The sequence below is a fragment of the Salminus brasiliensis genome, chromosome 11, assembly GCF_030463535.1.
Source record: "Salminus brasiliensis chromosome 11, fSalBra1.hap2, whole genome shotgun sequence".
NCBI lineage: Eukaryota > Metazoa > Chordata > Actinopteri > Characiformes > Bryconidae > Salminus > Salminus brasiliensis.
In genome coordinates this window covers 13,762,408-13,783,177 of record NC_132888.1, presented here as the reverse complement: position 1 = coordinate 13,783,177, position 20,770 = coordinate 13,762,408, and the positions used below count along the sequence as shown (strand labels likewise).

Below are 20,770 nucleotides of genomic sequence, written 5' to 3'. Positions count from 1 at the left end.
ATTCGCGCACACTGGAGGCCGTGTAGCGTTTTCCGTAGAGAACTGGAAGTACTGGCCACTAGCGGAAGGAAGAGGTACTGCGGAATTTACAGTAGACTGTAGAAAAACATGGACATCGCCTCGTCTATCAAAAGTGAGAGCCACTACAGGTCTAGCACCTCTACTGGGTGGTTGCAGTAATTCCAACAGGTAGTTTGCCTGTGATATTAGCCCGTTTTTATTTCCCCCACTGTTTTTAAGCCATATCCCACTGGGTCACACCGGGGTAGAAAGTGATGAGGCAGATCGATTCATTATTATTTATAATTACTTATTATTACTGTTTCATTCAGACGTTTTGACAGGCGTGTCGTGTTACTACGTTAGTGGTATTATCAGACGAAGTGTAAAAGGCCAGTGTTATCTAAATTATCTTGTTGGCCAGCCAGGTAACGATAGCCTAGTTAGACGTGCTAAGTAATACAAATTATTATTAATAATAATACTTCACCTTATTATTATTAATAATAATAATTTAAAAATGTTTTCTTGGGTATAGAAATACGACCATTTCCCAAATGTAGCTAAATTTGGACCGTTGCATACTGTGGACGCTTGGCCACCTTCTGCAACTGTAGGAGAACAATGAGGGCCAGTTCCCAAAAGCATTTTAGTGATCACTGTTATAAACTAAAGACACTTGGTGACTGGCTAACTTTATACTTTATAGAAGTCTTTTAAGAGAAAGCACAAGCTGCTCTATTTCACACACGCTCTCAACCCCGCAGCTGTAACAGCTGTACGGCAACTCGCAGAGTCCAAAAACACGTACCTGAAAAATGCCTTCAATGACCCTCAGAACCGGGAGAGCGAGCGTTCAGTGTGATGCTCACTCTAACATTAAGTAATTGTAATAAGTGTGTTTGTTAGATGCTTTGGGAGATCGTGCAGTTTTAGCATGAGAGTACGACTCTCAAAATCGTGTTCACATGACACTGTTAGGAAGTTAGTAAAATAAAATAAATTAAATAAAAAAGAATATATATATTGGTTTATATATATATATATATATATATATATATATATATATATATATATATACTGGTTTAAACATATGCAAAAACTGAGCAGTTTATTGCCTTTTAATCAAAGGCAATAAAAAAAGTGTGACTTGTGAGTTTTAATCAACCTGGTCGCTGCCCCGCCCCACACTGCCTCCTATTGGCCGATGCTTAAATTCGACACGCTGTTATTGGCTGGTGCCTGCTGTCCGTCAAGTTCAGGGATTCCCTTAATCTTTCCACTTGACGTTTTGAAATATTATAAACAGATGAGTCAAATTAGGGCAGGGATGAAGCTTCTGGGACCACCGGAGGCGCTGCTGGAGACGTCCTCAGCCTGTATGTTCTCCCGCAGCCGCCAGGGGGCGTTGTTTCACAAGGTTTATTTCACGGCCTTGTACGACGTGCGCGTCCCCCTGCTAGTGACGTTTACGAAGCGTTTACGCGCACGTAGCTGCCAACAATAACGGCTGGACCGTTGAAGTTCGGGGTGGAAGTGGAGAGACTGGACGGAGAAGTTAGTTAGTTAGCTAGCCATATATTATTCAGTAACTGCTGCTAAACCAAGAAACGGGGTAGCGCGACCTTTATTGGAGTCTGGAATAGGACTTGCATATTGTTCATGGGACAGACTACTGAAAACTTTTGAGCGCTCAACAAGTTTGGAGCGACGGTGATCCACCATCGACAGGAGCTAGGTAGCTAGCTACCTGGTTTGGATGTGGAGAGGTAGGTGAAGCCACAAAGACAGGACGACATGGCTTTACTCTTAGAAACTGCAGTCAGGGGAGGTTTGGCTGGTTGTAACCGGCTTCCTCGTCGTGTTTGCCAGCTCTCTGTTGGTCTTCCTCGTCGACCAGCTCGGGTTCAGGACATGACCTGGCACAGTAGTTTTAAAACATGCAGTTAAGCTACATTACAACTTCGCTCTGTACTCTTTAACCGATTTCTAAAGCTCTAGTACTTTAACTGCAGCTACTGAACATTACCGAAAAAAGTTACCGAGTGTTTTTTACTTTATTCACAGGCTTAACGAGCTGCTGTCGAGCTGTCCCGCTGTCCCGCTGTCCCAACCCCCTAACATTTGTTTTCAGCAGCTCTATCTAATAAGCTGGTTCGGCTGCAGACAGCGTAGCTAGCTATCTAATTCATTTGAGTGATCATATTCCCCAAACACTGAAGACCTCATTTCCTAGTACCTCCAGTAGTCCTTCAGTTATGTAGGATAAGCTGATGCGTTCATTATAAAGGTGTATAGATAAATGTGTCATGGACTTTCTGATTACCTGTTGTGGTAAACTGTCCCCCACCACTTCTCATGCCACAGTGTTGCTTGTCCACCATGCTGGGGGTATGCTTCATCTGAGCACTTCTCTGAAGAGAGAGTTACAAGACCATCACTGGATCCTAGTGAAGGAGGTAAGGAGACTGGAGGCTGTGCTCATACATGAGTTGTAGCATTTCTTCGTATGTGTTATGCAGCCAGTTAGAAAGGGGAGCACGTCTACAGTGGCTTCGTTTGTGTCATCTGTGGCCATTGAGTTAAACTGGCTTTGATTTTCATCATGAGAACAAGGTGCCAAGGCTTTTAGCTAGTTTCTGGCATTAATTCGTACTGGTAAAGCAATGTGACTTGGCAGTCAGAAACCCTTAAGACAAGGTCAGCCAATCCATGTCAAATTTTGTGGTTGTGGACTTTCTCAGAAAAAAAAAACCATAATAATGGATTGGGATGTCTGATGTTAAATATTTCCCGTTTTCCGTTATGTGTGGGTTGTTTAAGAACTGATTGATGTTTGGGTTTTTTTTCTGTAACCTTCTGTTTGTTTGTAAGGTGAACTCTATATCCATTAGACGAAACTCTGCTGAGCTGCTTTGTAACCTTCTTGATTGGTTCCCTAAAACCCAAAGCTGAAAGCTCTTGCTTGCACAGGCCTTTATAAGGTGTTTGTAGATGATGCATTGCTATGGGCGGGCCAAACAGCTCACTGATTTGCAGAGTGCTCATGATCAGCCACCCAGACCAGATGTAAAATGTTCAGTAATGAGCATAAGTGGGGCTTATTGGAATTAAAGTTCTATGACCATGTCCAGTATAGTGCATTTATGGTAAACAGGCAATATGATGATATTTCATAATTATGTGATTAACAATGCTCTCTCATGGATGCTTAAAGAGCAGTGATTAATATGATGTTTAATCGCAAAGAACGTCATTAGTGAAGTTCTGTTATTTTGAATAATAAACATTATGCTAAGAGTGGTAACAGTATTTTTAAAACTGTGGCACTCCTGGTGTTTCAATAATATTATGCATATGCTGTATCATGAATGTCATACATGTCAGGTTGTAATGTTTTTGCCACATCTGCTGATATGTAAGCATTTATAAAATATAGGGGGAAAGTACATCTTTATGGATTACATGCTTTGCAGAAAATCTACATTTGTTTTAGATGTCACCTGAATATTCTACTCACCCAGAGTATGATAAATATGTCATCAAATGTGTCAAATCTAAACGTCTGTCTGATGACAGAGCATTTGTTTGATTGGTTGTTTTTTTCATGGTGCACTGATTCCAAGATCATCCATATCTACATACTACTGCTAGTCTCATGTAGTTGAAGCTAGCTCAGACACGTTGGAAGTCTAGTTTTATGATTAATGGGCTGGCCATGATGACTCCTCACTTTTCAAAAATGTTTATCAACCATGCTAGGCTCATCCCATTTTCCAAAGTCTGCTAAACTGTTGTAATGTACAATCTTTTTAGAGCTAGTTTAAAAATGAGCAGTTTAAATCAGGCCTGTCTGATTAAGTCTAGGCCTACTGGGCAGTCTGTAAAAGTTAGGATAGCTGATGGGTGTAAAATTCAGCTGTAAGCTGTTATTGTGGACGCTGGGATTCAGTCAAATAACGTCCTGTTCTTCTGCGAGCTGTCTTGCCAAAGCAGAGCCATTGTTAGTTCGGGCCTCTGCTGTGGGACTGTACAGAAACATTGACAATAGTGCATCATTTGGAGAGCTGGCACTGTGGGAGTGCCTTTGTTGGCTTGTTGAACTTTGTACAGCCTGCTACGCTTGCTGACGCCAGCTAATGTGAATGAGAGAAACAATCCACAGATATCGTCGAACTAATATTTGTTCTAGAGTGTTTTTCTTTGCAAATAATTAGCCTTGCCTAATGTATTTGCACTAATATATATATATATATATATATATATATATATATATATATATATAAATATATATATAAATATATATATATATATATATATATATATATATATATATATATATATATAAATATATATATATATATATATATATATATGTGTGTGTGTGTGTGTGTGTGTGTGTATGCATGTGTGTATACATATATATATATATATATATATATATATATATATATATATATATGTATATATATGTGTATATGTGTGTGTATATGTATGTGTGTGTGTGCGCGTGCGTGTGTATAAAACCTGCTAGTTTTATGATTAATGTGAAACCTAAGTGATGAATAAGGAGTTTGTGCTACCTTTGCTTTGGTAATACACTATGTCCAAATGTCTGTGGACACCCCTTATAATGAATGCATTCAGCTGCTTTAAGTTGCACAAGATGTGCAAATGGGCACAGACACAGCTTATCTAGTTCCTGTAGGGGTATTGCCAATGGAATAGGACTCTAAAGCAAATAAACATGAGCCACTTGGCACCATGCCTAATGCAGGTATACAGGTGTGGGCTAGAGGGGTATAAAGCCCCCCCCCCCCCAATCATTGAGCTGTTTTCTCTGGAATGATTGTGCTCTATCCAGTACTTTTGGGATGAGGTAGGATGGTGATTATCCAACATTCTGATCTCTTTAATGTTCAATGCAATCAAATTCTTACAGCAATGCTCCGAAATAGAGTAGATCACCTTCCCTGGACTCCAGCAAACAGTTACTCCAACAAAGTCAGCATAACCTGTGTTTTTGTTTGTTTGTTTGTTTTGTTTTAAATGCCATTTCAGAAGGAAAAATGAACGAGAGGGCGTCCCAATACTTTTGTCTATTACAAATATAGCTTTTGTGTAGCTTCTGGTTTTTTTCTGGAAGACTTTACACTAATTGTTGGAACATTTTACTGTGCATTCAGCCACTAGTGTGTTAGTAAGTAAGGTCAGGTACTTATGTTGAACGATTAGTTCTGGATAACAAAGTCCACTCCAGCTATCAAAAGATATTGAATAGCGCTCCTGCTCACCACAGAGTGCCGTACCAGTTCTCCACAGACTCCTCTAGACTCCTGCCACACACTTGGCATTGTGTATTTTGACATTAGGCCTGTGTGTCTGCTCAAGAGCGCCCCATTCTATTGCCAGTGTCTTTTTACGGAGTGTATATTGAGTTGGCCGTAGTAGGTAAATTCAGTAATTAGCAGGGTTGCTGCATATGTTTGGATATATACTGCACCCTTTACATTACTAAGGAGTTTTCACTAATTCCACAGTTGGCTTTACAACACATTCTTTGGCAAGACTTCTGTGACTTATCATGCTGCTGCTGTTCTTCTTTGTATGCTCCTGCTATATTGCCAGGTGAATCTGTCTCCATGGAAGCAGTTGTGTGTCTTTGTAACTGACTAAGGTTACCACTGCAGGCTATTAATAGGGAACCATTGAGGGACAGGCTTGCCCTGCTCTCACTTCACTTCCTTGTTATTGGACACCTCAGTTTGTTCTTGCATTGTCTTTTGTGGTTTGACTAATCACATGATCTGTGACCAAGCTGGAGACACATGGGCTTTCCATTGAGGATTTCGCAAGGAAAAATCTCACGTCATCTTAGCCTCTGTTTATAAGCTTATGTAATCTGTGTTTACATTGTCTACAGTAGTTGTGATCTTTGTTTATATTTTTCTATGGCATAGTAATTATAGCTGGATAGGTTGTTTAATTTTTATAAAAAATATTAAAGTATTAGTACCTTATCAGCCTGTCATGTGGCTCCAGAGCTTAAAGTCATGCAGATGACTGAATCTTTAGGACTCCAGTAGAGTCAAAGGGGCTGGGTCCCAGTAGATAAATATAATTTTCCAAAACGTTAAAATACTTTCATGTTCAGGGGCTTATCAAGATGATAGATTTAAGCAGTTGGCTTTCAAGGGTATTATCTATTTATTGTGTGCTATGGTGCAGATTGATGTTTTAAAATGTTTGATTTAAATTCAGAATGTAGTTTTGAGAAGCAAGGTATTTACAGATTAAAAAATGATTTCATAAAATAAGTGAAAAATAAACAATGATCTCACCAATAGTAGAGCTTTTTGTGTATGTTTATAAAAAGTCTAAATGATATTTCTATTTTACTTTCCATGAATTTTTTAACCAATTACATTAAAAACTGATGGAGAAGAACTTAAGTGAACATAACTGACAAGCAGGGGAGTAAGATTTGTAGCTCCAAGCCTAGAACTACACTTGCAAGTTAATGGAGGGATTTCTGTTGGGTCAGATATTCTCTTTTTTGGAACACTTAAACAAACCTGAAAGCAAATGAAACAAAGTCATGCTTGGTGGATAAACTAGCGAAAAAAAGCACAGTAAAATTTCCTTCAGGACAGAAGTTAGGAAATCAGTATCTACAATTCTAGAGCTGGAAATGCTATAAATGTCTTACCTCAGGAGATTGGTGGGAGTATATATATAATATATATTTTGAAAATCTACATCTGCCAGAAAAACTGCAACGAGGAAGTGGCTTTAGGCCTCCAACACTAACCCAATGGATGGATGTGGTTAAAGAGATTAATCATATGGAATGCATGGCCCTAACTAAGCAGAAAGAATGTGGAGGAAATTGAATAATTTTCTCAATAACCAAAAACACGAGGACCGAAGGTTATGATGCAACCCACCCTCCCTTTTTATTTTATTTAACTTGTAATAAATATGTGCCTGCCTGTTCTTTTAATGTAGCAATAAAAATGATGTATGCAGATCTGGTATGTATGCCGCCAGCAGCTTCATTCCACATCAACTATCAAACAAAACACCAACCTAAAATGTGATCATAGTGATTGGCATGACTGCTGGTATCCAGTGGGCTGGTTTGAGTATGTCTATAACTGCTGATCTCTTAAAAAAGTTCAGTCTCTAAGGATTACTCAGAATGGTAAAGGAAAAACATCTAGTGGGCAGAAATGCTGTGGTTGGAAACGCTTTGTTAACGAGAGAGGTCACTGGAGATTAGTCAGACTTGATTGAGTTGACAGAAAGGCTACAGTAACTGAGAACTACTCTGTGCTGTTGTGGTGGCCAGAAAACCAACACGCAGTGTTGTGTAGTTTGGGCATGATGGCCTACTTTTAGATGCATATCTTAAATATGTTGCTTAAATAGCATATTTGTAAGCTCTGTAGATTTTAAAGGAATATGAGATCAGTATTCATATCGACTGAAACTTTGGTATTTTGGATTTGGATTTTGGTATTGGTCTCATAAAGGAAAAAAAATGTTGTGCAGTGTGTGTCAACTGATTGCATGGTCATTTTTTTCAGCTGCATAGACGACAGCATTTTCCAGTTTCCTCTGAACTTCCAAGAGGTACAGTAGTATTATTTTAAAATCACTTGCACTATAAATAATATGCTATGTTGATATACTTTTATGTGTAATATTTCTTATCTCTGCCATAGTATCTAACAGGGATGTCATGTTTTACAGAAGTTGGCTCAATATAATATGTTTGTGTCTCAATTCAAAACATTTTGCAATAAAGGAAATGTAAGGAGATGTGCCTTAAAGTAATTGGTGTATGTTTCCAGTTTCAGTTATTAGAGCATTTAACATAATGGAATAGATATTTGATTAGAATGGCTTTTTAGGACATTTTAAGACCAGTCTAGTGCATTAGCTACTAGCTAACAAGCTCATGGCTAATGCAATAGTACAAAATATACTTTTATATTGTATCACTCAAAATCTAATTGGCTACTCTAGACATTACTCTTCATCACAAATCGCTAATATTTTGGGGTATGCAAAAAGGCCTGATGCCTTATTCCACTGCCAATACTTTCATCTACCTGTGGTCTTGTCTGTGTATTAGACTGAATAAAGCTCTTTATTCATATATGTTTTTTACATTTTGGCATACTGGCAGAATATTGTTTGGATGTAGAAAGAGGTGTTGAAATGTGTAGAGAAATCGTTTTTTTTTTTGTTTTGTGGTCAGTGTTTCAAAATGATGGTGTCATTCTAGTAGGAACAGTGATGCAGGGCTCCTGTATCTCAGCCTGCACACAGTCTCTGAATAAATGATGGGAGTCCTCCTTCAGCAGCCAAGTGCCAAACTGCACACTGCTCTGCAGACAGCCTAAAGGCTAAATGACCAATCCTAGTCTGTGGTTCTCAGGCTCAGAGGGTTAGTTATGATACAGTGATGCACAATAAAATTGTATTAATTTTTCAACCCCCACAAAGTTAGGTTTATTAGCAACATTGACAAACGTTCAGCTGTTTGAAATAAACAATTTAAAGAACAATTTAAATAGCTCACAACTAACATAAGTGGTTTCTCATAATTCAACACAAAATGGCTTTTCAATACTACTGTATCCATAGGCCTGAAGAATTCCAAGTTCCAGTTTAGCAAGGAAACTAAACTGAAAAAGTTTCAAGCCTATGGACCAATGGTATGTCAGGAGGAGAAAGAGTGAAGCATATACTGAAAAGATTACCCTGGCTACAGTGAAGCATGGGATGGCTCTATGGTGATCTGGGGCAGCTTTGCTTACTCTGGTATGGGAAACCTGTGGAACAGAAGGGTTTCAATCGGGTATCAGAAAATCCTAGAAGAAAACGTGTGTGTGCCTTCCTTGAGGAAGCTGGTTGGTTTCAGCAGAAGTCCTGGAAGATTCTGAAATGGTTGTCAGTTGCTTGACTTGGAAGAAAAGCAAAGAAAAGCTTTGGTGGGATTTAAAGGAAGCAGCTTAGCGCACAATCCCAAAAATATTAGTGACCTGGAGGCCACAGCCCATGAGGAATGGAAGGAGCAGCCCATAATGTCCCAGAAACTATAAGATGTGATGTGCAATTATGTGTATTTACTCTGTGGGCTCTTAGGTCAGGAAGTAATGGTCGATGTCCAATGAAGAATGTCATCCAAAAAGCACAGGAACTTTATGTAAAAAAAAAAAAAATTAAATGACAAGGAAACCAGTGGTTCCATGGAGTAAAACGAATTAAAAAGAAATGTAGTACTAACATTGTTTACCCACAGTCTTCAGGGGATGACTGGTTGCCAGTATAGAAACGATGGGGGGTGGGGCGGAGGAGTGAACAGCTGTTGCTATTCCTATGTTTATGGTATATACTGACATGGGGTGTGTGTGTGTGTATATATGTATGTGTGTGTGTGTGTGTGTGTGTGTGTATGTATGTATGTATATATATATATATATATATATATATATATATATATATATATATATATATATATATATATATATAATTAGTTTTTGTTTATAGTTAACATTTAGTGTAAGTAGTAGAATATGGGTCTAGTGGTTTCATGAGTTCATGGAAAAACATATTGATTGACACTAAACTGTTGACCTCTGGATGACCATGTATTCTTTGTATTGCATGTATTGGGAAGGCTGGTTCTATTTTAATGCTAGTGTTTTTGACTAGTGTTGATTGGTACTTTTCCATATGGCAAACAGTGGCATCTATAAGTATATAAAATCAAACAGGATTACAGTAAATCTACCTTGAATTTTACATTTTTGCTTAAAGTTTATTTGATACGTTGAGAATCAAAATGCCTACATCCCTCTTCCTCTCTGCTTTTTTTTTTCAGTAAGTGTGGAGTATGTGGGCCAGTTGTTGTAACTGGTTCTGCTTGGACTCGTCCACTGTGGAGGAAAACAGCACAATCAGAACTAACTCGCGCAACCAGGCGTACACCAACTCTGGCTACAGTAGCTACCCATCTCCCCCACCTCCAGACCACACGTGCCAGGCCTGTGGAAGTCGCTTTGACACTCAGGCAAGAAAGGTAACAAACATCAACAGCCTCTGTCAGATATGTGCTTCATGAGCTCTTTTGTGTTTGTACCAATCATTGTTTTTAATGATGGCCAAGTTAGCCACAGGAATAAAGCAGGACTAAAGCTACAAAACTAGCTAGGTTTCTAACTTTTTCTTGACAGTACCCACCTGTATTCACTTTTCTTGCTGTTAAAATTACAGTTCTGTATTTGACAGATCTGGGTTTCCCTTTTAGTACTAATTAAAGATTGATGTTAAGTGATAGAGTGAGCATCACAAGAAACACTCTCTCTACCATTCAAAATGATCTAAATGTTGTTCAGATACAGAGTGAGACCTAGGCATGCTCTTCAAGATTTGTGGTTGTGATGTGTGCTTACCATGTGGGACATCGTGAACAGGAGTAAATTAAAGGTGTATACAACTCTCCGTACGGTCATGGTTTGGTCCAAGTACACACACTGTTACACCCCTACTTTATATAGACTGTTCACATAACTAGATTGTATTTGCATAAAGAAATAATTGCTCTTGCCTACTTTCACTTGTTACAGCATATATGTGTGGACTGCAAGAAGAGTTTTTGTGGCCGCTGCTCTGCACAGTTGGAGGCCCGTCCACGATTGTGTCATACCTGTCGTCGTTTCCATGGCACTTTGTTTGAGCGGGCGGAGTTAATGAAGCTAAAAGTAAAGGACTTGCGGGACTATCTACACCTGCATGAAGTCCCTACACAAATGTGTAGAGAGAAAGAAGAACTTGTCGACCTGGTCCTTGGCCAACATACACCTACCTCTGACACGTCCACTCCAACCCAGTCACATGATCTCTCACATTCTACTGAGCAGGAAGCCCCCTCTGTACCAACCCCAGCAACAACTCAACCTCGTACAGGGAACGGTGTCACAACGGAAGTGGCTTCACGGTCACAGGCAGCAGGGGATGAGCAGGTAAGCAGTAAAACAGGTCACCAGTACAGACATCCTACACTCTAAACAAAGAGTTCTTTTGATAGAGGAATCCTGTTTGACACTCTGTAAACCCTTTTTTACAATGTAGTAAGTTCTGAAAGGATTCGTTTTACCCCTGTGACTATCGTCACTTTTGAGTTTGTCCAGTCTCTCTAAAGTAGAGTAACTGAACAGGAGATAGACTGTTATTCCTGTTGTTATTATAAAAATTTTTAGTTGCTTAAGGAGATTTTAAATGTAGTATTTATGGATCGAAGCATAATCCTTCTGGATCACTGAAATGTATTATGGTGATGTATTAGGTGTTCCTTCCTAATTTTCTTTCAAGAAGAGTCGAAACACATCACCCACTTCACACGTGGTTTTGGTGTGCCATTTTGTTAGCCATGATCTTTGCGACAATGAATACTTGTATTTAAGGAGCAGTTTGGTGAAAAATTTAATTCGCATGATCAATCACTTATCCAAGATGCAGTCGATCAGCCAATGTTTGGAATGTGAACTGAAAAATACTAGGCTAATGTAGCTAACAAACACCTGACATAGACTGTCACCAATCTTGTACACGTACATACACGTCTAAATACATCTCTCAGTACTCCCTCTTGGAACATATTCAGATCTGCAACTGATTCACACAGACCACTTGCAGAAAAGTACTGCAAAGTGGTCTGTGATATTTTACTGCTACTTAAATTGTTTACATAGATTTTGGAAGATATTTCAAGCAAATAAATGAATTGCTTTAAAGTACAAGTCTCCTATTGTAAACTAAAGGAGCAAATTTCAGATACCAAATATGCCATGGCTAATCAACTGGAGTGATAAGTATTCATTTGAGTTTTAACCAAACTAGCCAAACTATTCCTTCAATGGTCGTACTAGAGTTGGGCGGTATCCACTTGTTCATACGGTCATGTAGTTTCAAAAGAGTGAAGCAAGTTGCGAAGGTAGCAAAGATTGTTCTACGTTTACGTGGCATCATCATGCGTTAACGATCAATACAAACTTCAGTTTGCTTTCAGGCTGAAAAAGTTTAATTTTATATTAATTGTTCAATAAATGTTAAACTGTCGGTCTGACAAATTAATGCAGCTCTGAATCAGGAGAGAGAAGCTGCTTAGCAGGATAGCAGACCTGTTCACTACAGAATAAAGTCAAGTCTGGTTGACTGAAAACACACTTATAAACATTTAGACAGTAATGACTCTGAGTGACTGCTGTTAAAAGAACAGAAAGCTGAATTTGAAGTTTAGATATGTTAGCAGGCTAAACACCACAGCACATAGCATATTCCAGCTAACTGTGCTCTTAGATAAGAGGCTTTATCCTCTAAACATGTGATATTTGTTCCACAATGTCAATTGAATGGTCTTAGGAGTGTTGACTGTCTTCAAGCACATTTAGTAGACTGGTCCATGGTCCATCCAGGTTTTCTTGCTCTCCATTCTTAACTCTTCATGTTGCTAGAGTTGGTGGAGTTCCCCCACTGCCCCCACCCTGTGGCTCTTTTACATGCACATGGGGGAATGAGCTTTTTGGCCATGTACTAGGTAAAAACGGAACAGAAATCTGACACATCAGACAAGTCGTAATTTTGAAATAGTCCTCATTTGGACATACGTCAACATTTTAAAAACTGTGGTATACAGTATTACCGTTATACCGCCCAACCCTAGTTTGTACATTACAAAGAATTGGGTATGGCTGACTCTGGCTATGTGACTTTTGACCTTTAGAGCCCATCAGTGGCAGAGGAACCAGTTCATATTGAGGTGGACACCGAGCTTCAAGGGGAGCAGGAGTCCCAGGTAGCTTTACTGTAGACATAAGCCAAGTGTTCTATCTTCTTTTTGCTGCTCTACAGCTAGGAGGTTGATATGAAGAAGAGGACAAGGGAAACAGAAGTTTGCAGTGTAAAATGCATTAGGAGTCAACTTATCCTGGAGAACATTCTTGATATCTTTGTCCTCTTCTTCAGTTAGTTCCTAGCCAGTCTTTGTAGCAGGCCTGAATCATGCTCTGCTTTTTGAAGCTCATAAAAATAAGCTGTTTTGGTCTTTTTCAAAACCTGTTCACTTTAATCATGACCTCAAACCTGCTGTTAAAAATGCCCTCTGAGTTCGAACCTTGCTCTGACTCAGACAGTAACACTTTACCTAGCAAAAATAATAGGCTGATAAGATGCTTATTAACAACAGTACCAGTTTCATTAAATAAATAGATGTATATTTATTTTATTTGTGAAAGTCTTTACCAGGTTTTAATGGTGGCATGTTTTGAAAAAGAGCTCAAGAGAAAATGACAGGAACCTACCTGTTCAGGGTCAGGGTAGTCCTGCTTTGTTTCTCTGTTGGTTGAATGGAAATATTTGTTCTACTTCATGCTCTTAATAATGAACAAATGGTTCGATGGTGCTTTCGTCACTGCTTATTCACTTATCTTACCATATCTACTTTGCATGCAAGCTATCTGGGTGCCCTGTGGTGTCTGTGGCCTTTATGGGAAACACAAGAAACCCTCTGTGTTCGTCTTGTATGCAAATAGTAGCTGTTAATTCTTTGATTGTTTGGTTGTTGCTGGGGTGCTGAGTTTGGTGAAAGGTCATGTTGGTTTGGATTAGTGACCTGTGATATAACGGAGTTGATGCTCTTTTGAAGTTAAGTTTTCAGATTTAAGTGATTCTATCCAAACCACTTTCATTGTGAAGCTCGTGGCTTCCTTGGCACAAAACGCTCACTGAAAAACCTGTTGGCAACAACTGACTCGACTGACTGCCCGTATTGTGAAACTGAACTCAAATCTTTCAAATCACAAACACATGAAGGCACGCCCAAAGATCGAATCAACCTTTCAAACTTCACATGTTTCAAATTTCAGTTGCTGCTATTAAAATGTTTCTGACTGTCATTCTGTCAGAAACTAAATGTTGTCTGTCACATGCTATTGGCCACAGTGTTTAGGTCATGTAACCAATCATGGGACCAAGCCTGGCATGAGAATGTCATGCCTAATAAACACAAGGCTAGACTTTCTGGATTTTCTTCTTCTGCTAGTTCTCCTTTTACTACTCTCTCGTGCAGAATCCCTTTTGAATGGTTGCAGTGCAGCTGATTAGGTGTCTAGGAGTTTTGCTCTGTCCGTGAAAACAAACAACAAGCAAATGGCTGACAAAAAACAGCTGTGTTTATCATTTAATCTATCCATTTAAATAGATTCAATTTGGGGTGGTCATTTAAAAAGTGACCACCCCAAAGTTTATGCTAATATTGGTTTTACAAACTGTCTTTATAGCTTGATGCTGTAAAATGGAGTCAGTCATGTCAAAGGATAGCACCATGTTTAAAGCAAATAACTGTGATCAGGTGGAATTTGATGTGTGCAACCAGTTATACCGCCTATACTTGAGCCTGTACTTCATTCCCAAACTAAGGGTTTTTAAAGCTCATAAGACTCACAGATTTTCCTGAGCAACAGCCAAATAGGAGCTTTTGGCTACAGCTAAGTGGGACACATTGACAGTCTTAACAGGCAGACCTTTCTATAATCGGTTCTAATTTCCTGTTTCAGGTGCTATGTCACAGATACGGTAATATTTGCATTCAAAGTGCAGAAGCCTGCAGTATTCCAGAATCATTTTTAAGGCACTATTTTTTAATATATTCCCTACTAGTTTGGTATTAAAGGGGAGTTCCATCAATTGTAATTCATTTGAGTCATTATTATACATTGTTAAACTATTATACAACAGTGTCTCCCCACATCAAACCTCTGGTTCCTCTCACAATTATTGTGATTGGTTCTGGCTCCATAAATCCATCAAAAATCAGTAAATCAGTTCCTGTTTGATTGGACAAGTCCCACATTAAAGGCAGTAAAGCAACACTTTTCCCAAAAGATCAGACATAATAATGGAATAATATTTCTATCATTTGGCCTGACCAGGATGGTCACCCAAATCCGGAGAAAGGCTAAGTGCCGATGTGTGGATAGGAGAGCAAATGGTTAACAGAATTCTGCCACATTGTAGAACTGGGCAAGCTAACTTGCTAAATCTAAGCTTGTGCAGCATTTTGCAAACTGTGTTGTGGTTTCAGTTTGACTTGGAGGAAGTGGCGAACTAGATTGTGATAACCATAACAGCATCCCCTGAGTTTAACTGTCAGTCAAGTTTAGGACCTAAAATTCTTGTTTATTCACAAACAAACTAATCTCAAATTCATACCGGTTGACAGGCGCACAAATTTTAATATTTAGGAAATGCCCTGCTGACACAGAAAGCACTTGATTGCATATACACCTTTCTTTCTTCCCCCCCCCCAGTCCTCAGATTCGGAGGAGGTGTTGCCATCTGGTCGACGGGCATCTCTGTCAGACCTGGGCTCAGTGGAGGACATTGAGGCTCTGAGCGTGCGTCAGTTAAAGGAAATTCTAGCCAGAAACTTTGTCAACTACAAGGGCTGCTGTGAAAAATGGGAACTCATGGAGCGAGTCACACGCCTCTACCATGACCAGAAAGACCTGCAGAACTTGGGTGAGGAATTTGCATATGCAATCAGCAGTTTATGGTTTAATGTGGTATTTGTTCATTTTCATGATACAGTGTTTATCTCTTTTGCAGTTTCTAATACCAGTGATGGAACAGGTAAGTTTCATGGTGAAAAAGATGAATAATCTTTATTTAAACCTATGGTCTTTGTTTATATATTCCTGGTTTCTGACTTGCATTAGAAAACTCATGACTGATGAGACTAGTTGAAAAGGAAGTTGGTTAGTCATTAAACCTCTTATCACACATGCACATTTATTCAGGTGTTTAATGTTAATGAAGTTGACACTGCGATCAATTGACACAAGATGTAGTACAGTACCTGAATAACTACCAGGAGGACCCATGAACCAGTACATCTGAACATACATCATGGGTAGTACTGCAACATCTAGCTTACAGCTTCCAAAGCAGATCATGTCTTTGACTATTTAGATTAACAGTTGAGTTTTAAAATGTAGTCTTGCAAGTAAAAACACCACTGCATATGTGATTTCAAAGGAACACGACTGTAGGCATCTAGTTAAGCAGTCTAAAGCAAATTTAAGCACTTGTTTGACACATTTGGTTTGGTTTGATCACATCCTGTTTACAGAGGCTTTCATGACAAGTATGAACCTGTTCATTCTGGTAAAGTACTGTTGAAGAGCTGAACATTACTGTTTAATAATAGCTTGGTATGCCAGTAAAAGTCATATCCTGTCATGTATGTGTGAAAAAAAACAGAGAACTTGTCCAAAAAAAGATCTTATCTCTAGATTTCCAGTAAATATAGGAGAAAGACTTTACTGATGCATGTCCTGTCTGTATCCTGGATTGGGATGCCCATGAGCCAGGGGTGATTGTGTTATATTTACATTTACATTTATGGCATTTAGCAGACGCTCTTATCCAAAGCGACTTACAAAGTGCTTTGCTATTTACCCAAGAAAAACCTTAGCTAGTTAGAATAGACCAATAATTCAAAGGATACCTCTAAGCTTAGACATTACTAAACACAAGACAATAAGGCGACCATAGTACTCTAATCGTCCAAGTACTCTCTGAAGAGGTGGGTCTTCAGTCTGCGTTTGAAGACAGCGAGCGACTCTGCCGTTCGGACACGCAGGGGAAGTTCGTTCCACCACTTTGGTGCCAGGACAGAAAAAAGCCTGGACGCTTGTCTTCCGTGGATTTTGAGGGATGGCGGGTCGATCAGAGCCGCCGTTATATATGCTGACATATGCACACAACTTGTTCTTACCTCACTATAATAAAGCAAACCTGGTGTAAGTTGTAATGCAATTTGAAGGTTAGATTCTAAACAAGCTGTTGAACAGTTACAGTAATGTCCTGTTATTGTTCATTCTATATTGCAAGGGTGGGCAAACCTCAGTCTTTGAGGGCCGGATTCCTGCAGAGTTTTGTGGTATTCCTGTTCAGGCACAGCTGATTCATCTCTCCTGTTAATTCCCAGGTTCAGCTGATATGTTAAAGCAGGAAAATAGCCAAACTCTGCTGGACTCCTGACCCTCAGTTTTTCCACTCCTGCCATATATCATGTCATGTTAATGAAACTATTGTGAATCCTTTTCTGCTGTGTCCTATTTAGACACCACAGCTGGACCTAGCATGGAAGAAAACCTATGCAAGATCTGCATGGACTCGCCAATCGACTGTGTGCTCCTGGAATGTGGACATATGGTCACCTGCACAAAGTGTGGCAAGCGCATGAACGAATGCCCCATCTGCAGACAGTATGTGGTCCGGGCTGTGCACGTTTTCCGGTCCTGAACCAGCACTTGTTAAGCGGAGAGCAGAAACTGTGGATTTTCCCCCCTTTTAGCATATAAACGCTTAGCCTTTTGAAGACCAGACATTTGTCACTTTCTTGGCTCTCCTGCTCCATCTTGGTGGTCCAGAAGTGGTACACTTCCCAGCAGATGTTTAGTTGACGTGTTAAAATGACTGCTGACTGCCCTAGCATTTACATAGTTGTAGAGTTTTATGTTTTGCTACAGGGTTTGTTAGAGTTTTTTTAAAGTGTTTCTATAAACTGCTGCACCTTTCAAAGTATGGAAGGGGATGCTGCTGATAGGCTTTAAGTTCTAGTGTTCTAGACTGGGTGATGCAGATAACTGATTAAACAGATATGTTAACAATTCTAGTTTTAAAAGTCATCTCTGTAAATGTGTGTGCTAGCATGTGCACTGTTAGGGGTTAAATGCAAAGGTAAGAAATGTAAATTTGTGCAATGGGTTATTGTGCGTGCGTCACTGCTGCTGCTTCAAGCTACTGCAGTGTATTAAGACATCCATTTTCTAAATGATTAAGACAGAACATACATGTGAGGCCTTCATACTGGATTCAGACTGATTTCATTACTTATTAATTGCCTTAAATTGCCCTACACTGTAATAAAGGGAAATGGACTGAAGTGCTGGTAGGGATTTTCTCTCCTTGATGTCGTGTAAGATCCCTTGATGGCCTTTTGGACGTGATTGCTTTTGTAGAAGAATATTCACTGCTCTGGCAAATGAATTCATATAATTTGCCATTTGATTTTTACTTCAACCAAAAAAGTGAGCATTCAATATAAAAAAAACTACAGCAGGTTTCACTATAAAAATATGTAATACTTCAGATGCTGATGAGTTTTTAGGGACCTGAACTTGGAAGTGGAATGATCGGAACAGTGGCAACATTTATGTAAAAAAAAAAAAAAAAAACAGTGTCATTCAATTGTTAAAATTATACACAGAATTTATTCTTTTAATAATTTGGCCTAACAATATATTTGTTAAATATGATGCATGCACAGCTTTAAGACAAAATAGTAGTGACTTTCCTTTCTCTATGCACCCTTTCACACCAAACCGGTCTACACTGATCAATTGTAACATTAACACCATCTGCCTAATACAGAGTAGGTCCCGCTTGTGCTGCCACAACAGATCTGACCATTTACAGCATGAATTCCAAGACTTCTGAAGGTGTCCTGTGGAACTGGCACCAAGACCTTAGCAGCAGATCCATGTTATTTGTAAGGTGGGGTCTCCATGTAATCACATCAGTGAGCTTTATGTGCCCATGACCCTGTCGCCGGTTCACAGGTGGTTTCTTTCTTGGTGCACTTTTGGTATGTGCTGGCCACTGCATACCAGAAACACCCCACAAGACCTGTCTGATGTTTTGGAGATGCTGTGATCCAGTTGTCTAGCCGTCCCAATTTAGCGCTTGTCAAGGATCTTGTCAAGGTCTCAGATCCTTATGCCTGCCCTTTTTACCCCCTGCTTTTAACACATCACCTTCAAGAAGTGAACGTTCACCTGCTGCGTAATGCATCCACCCCTGGACCGATGCCACTGTAGATGAACCATAATCAATGGTTTTCACTCCACCTGTCAGTGGTGCTAATGTTATGACTGATTGGTGTACATGACTTTGTTACTTTGTTTTTTTACATATTGATTGCTGAATTATGCAGAAATGTTGGAGAAGTCAGTATGTCCTCAGACAGTTGTCAGCTAAAGCTGTTCAGTGTGGGATTTGGGCTGTGGCATTTCTTTGTGGTTTTTGTAATAGCTAGGTTAAATAGTGTGTCTATTTGGGGATGCCATCAGAGAGTTTGGACGGAATCTAGTAATGGTAGATACCTGCAAACAGTTCAAAATGATTTCTGGCCCTGTCCTGGGCAGTGTGTGTGGACGCTACATTTGAATAAAGATTATTTAATGGAATTTAGCATGAATGTAAAACTTAGATTATTCCGGTAGCCAAAGACCTAACAAGCGCAGGTGGATGTACAGCCTTTCATCCCCACACCCTCCACCAAGGAAGTAAAAAATAAAATCTTCACTGCAGGACTGTAGAAGGTCCAGAAAAGTGCCAAAAAAGATGATCTCAGCTGTGCATGTGATGGCTAAATGCTTGGTAATACATCATAATACACTTACCAGAAAACTTTTGGGGATTTAAACCCCAGTGGATATGAATGGGCAAAGTTGTAGCTGCTCATGCTGAAGACATTGGGGTGGAGAGCACAGTAAAAGAAACCTGCCTTTACGTGTTGCACTTGGAGAACTGAGCAAACATTGAATATGAAGGTCCCAGAATGGTGGACCTCAGACTATGTTTAATTTAAACAGCCAAATTAGGTCTTCATACACTGCATGTTTCCCCATTAGTAAGGTCCCTGAGGTGCATGGCTTTTTGATAAGTCGGAGTGGCCGTTCATGAAGTATCTTGGAGAACGTTTCTCAGATCTGATAAGAAACTGATCTCAGATTGCTTCATATTTATGATGATCACGGTCACAAGAACTAACTCTGCATTGTTGATCACCTTCATCTCAAGGTTGTTTGTGGCTAAAGACCCCAAATGAATCATCTAGCAACAGTACATGAACCTGCTAATGCAACCAAATCTTCACAGCAATGTTTCAGCACCAAGTTTAACCCTTTTAGAAGGGTTTTAGTGCAGCAAAGGTTGAACAAACACGTTTCAGAAGAAACGTTGAATGAGAAGTGTCTAAAAACTTTTGTACATGTAGTAAAGCAGGGATGGTTGATGCCTTCAAAAGGAGCACCTTAAATAATGCGACACTGTGATTTCAAATACAGATCAGAATAGGTGGCTGTAAATGTTTGAAGGAGTACCGTGTTCTTAGCATTCTTGTAGGGCTTTTTATTGTTTTCTTAACGTCCTTTGTTAAAACTGGAATCCTGCTGGTAGTCCAAGCCTTGAAAGACTGCTCTAAACTGGTCAGCTGGTTGCTTGGGACTTTACTCTCAAAGGAAGCACTTTTCTAAAGTCTGCTAATCTGTGTTGGTGGGTAAGACTGCACTCTCATATAGGGACCTGCGCAGTTCTCAGACAGACTGTTTGCAATGTAATGCCTTAATCGTGCTTTTTCTGTCACTGTTATTGAGAAACAGACTGGATTTTCTATGGAAATCATTTTAAGTGGGAGGGGGTGGGCCGAGAAGCTTTGGTTCAAAGAATGTTGTGGTCTGGGTTTTTAATTTAACAAAGAGGGATGTGCTTTTATTTTGTAAATGTGTGATTCGTTTAGCGTCAGATAAGCATTCTGATTTCTTAATTAGGTCTGGTGTAACATTTTATTTTTAAAAATCTATACTTGATTACCAAAGTGAGATTTGTGTGATCATACTTGGCAATTTTT

At 39.4% G+C, this 20,770-nt stretch overlaps 1 protein-coding gene across 4 annotated transcripts; it reads left to right on the top strand.

The window, feature by feature from the left end:
• Window positions 1-1,514: 1,514 nt before the first annotated feature.
• Window positions 1,515-19,325, top strand: rffl (ring finger and FYVE-like domain containing E3 ubiquitin protein ligase). Of its 4 annotated transcripts, XM_072691851.1 has the most exons (9): window positions 1,515-1,769; window positions 2,368-2,459; window positions 7,590-7,635; window positions 9,896-10,093; window positions 10,641-11,036; window positions 12,797-12,868; window positions 15,381-15,591; window positions 15,679-15,702; window positions 17,198-19,325. In XM_072691851.1, exons 4-9 carry the CDS (start codon window positions 9,908-9,910, stop codon window positions 17,377-17,379), a joined length of 1,071 nt encoding a protein of 356 aa, XP_072547952.1. In that variant the 5' UTR covers window positions 1,515-1,769; window positions 2,368-2,459; window positions 7,590-7,635; window positions 9,896-9,907; the 3' UTR covers window positions 17,380-19,325. The 4 variants fall into 4 exon arrangements, with proteins under 4 accessions (XP_072547952.1, XP_072547953.1, XP_072547955.1 ...); XM_072691852.1 differs by lacking the exon at window positions 7,590-7,635; XM_072691854.1 differs by lacking the exon at window positions 12,797-12,868.
• Window positions 19,326-20,770: the final 1,445 nt, after the last annotated feature.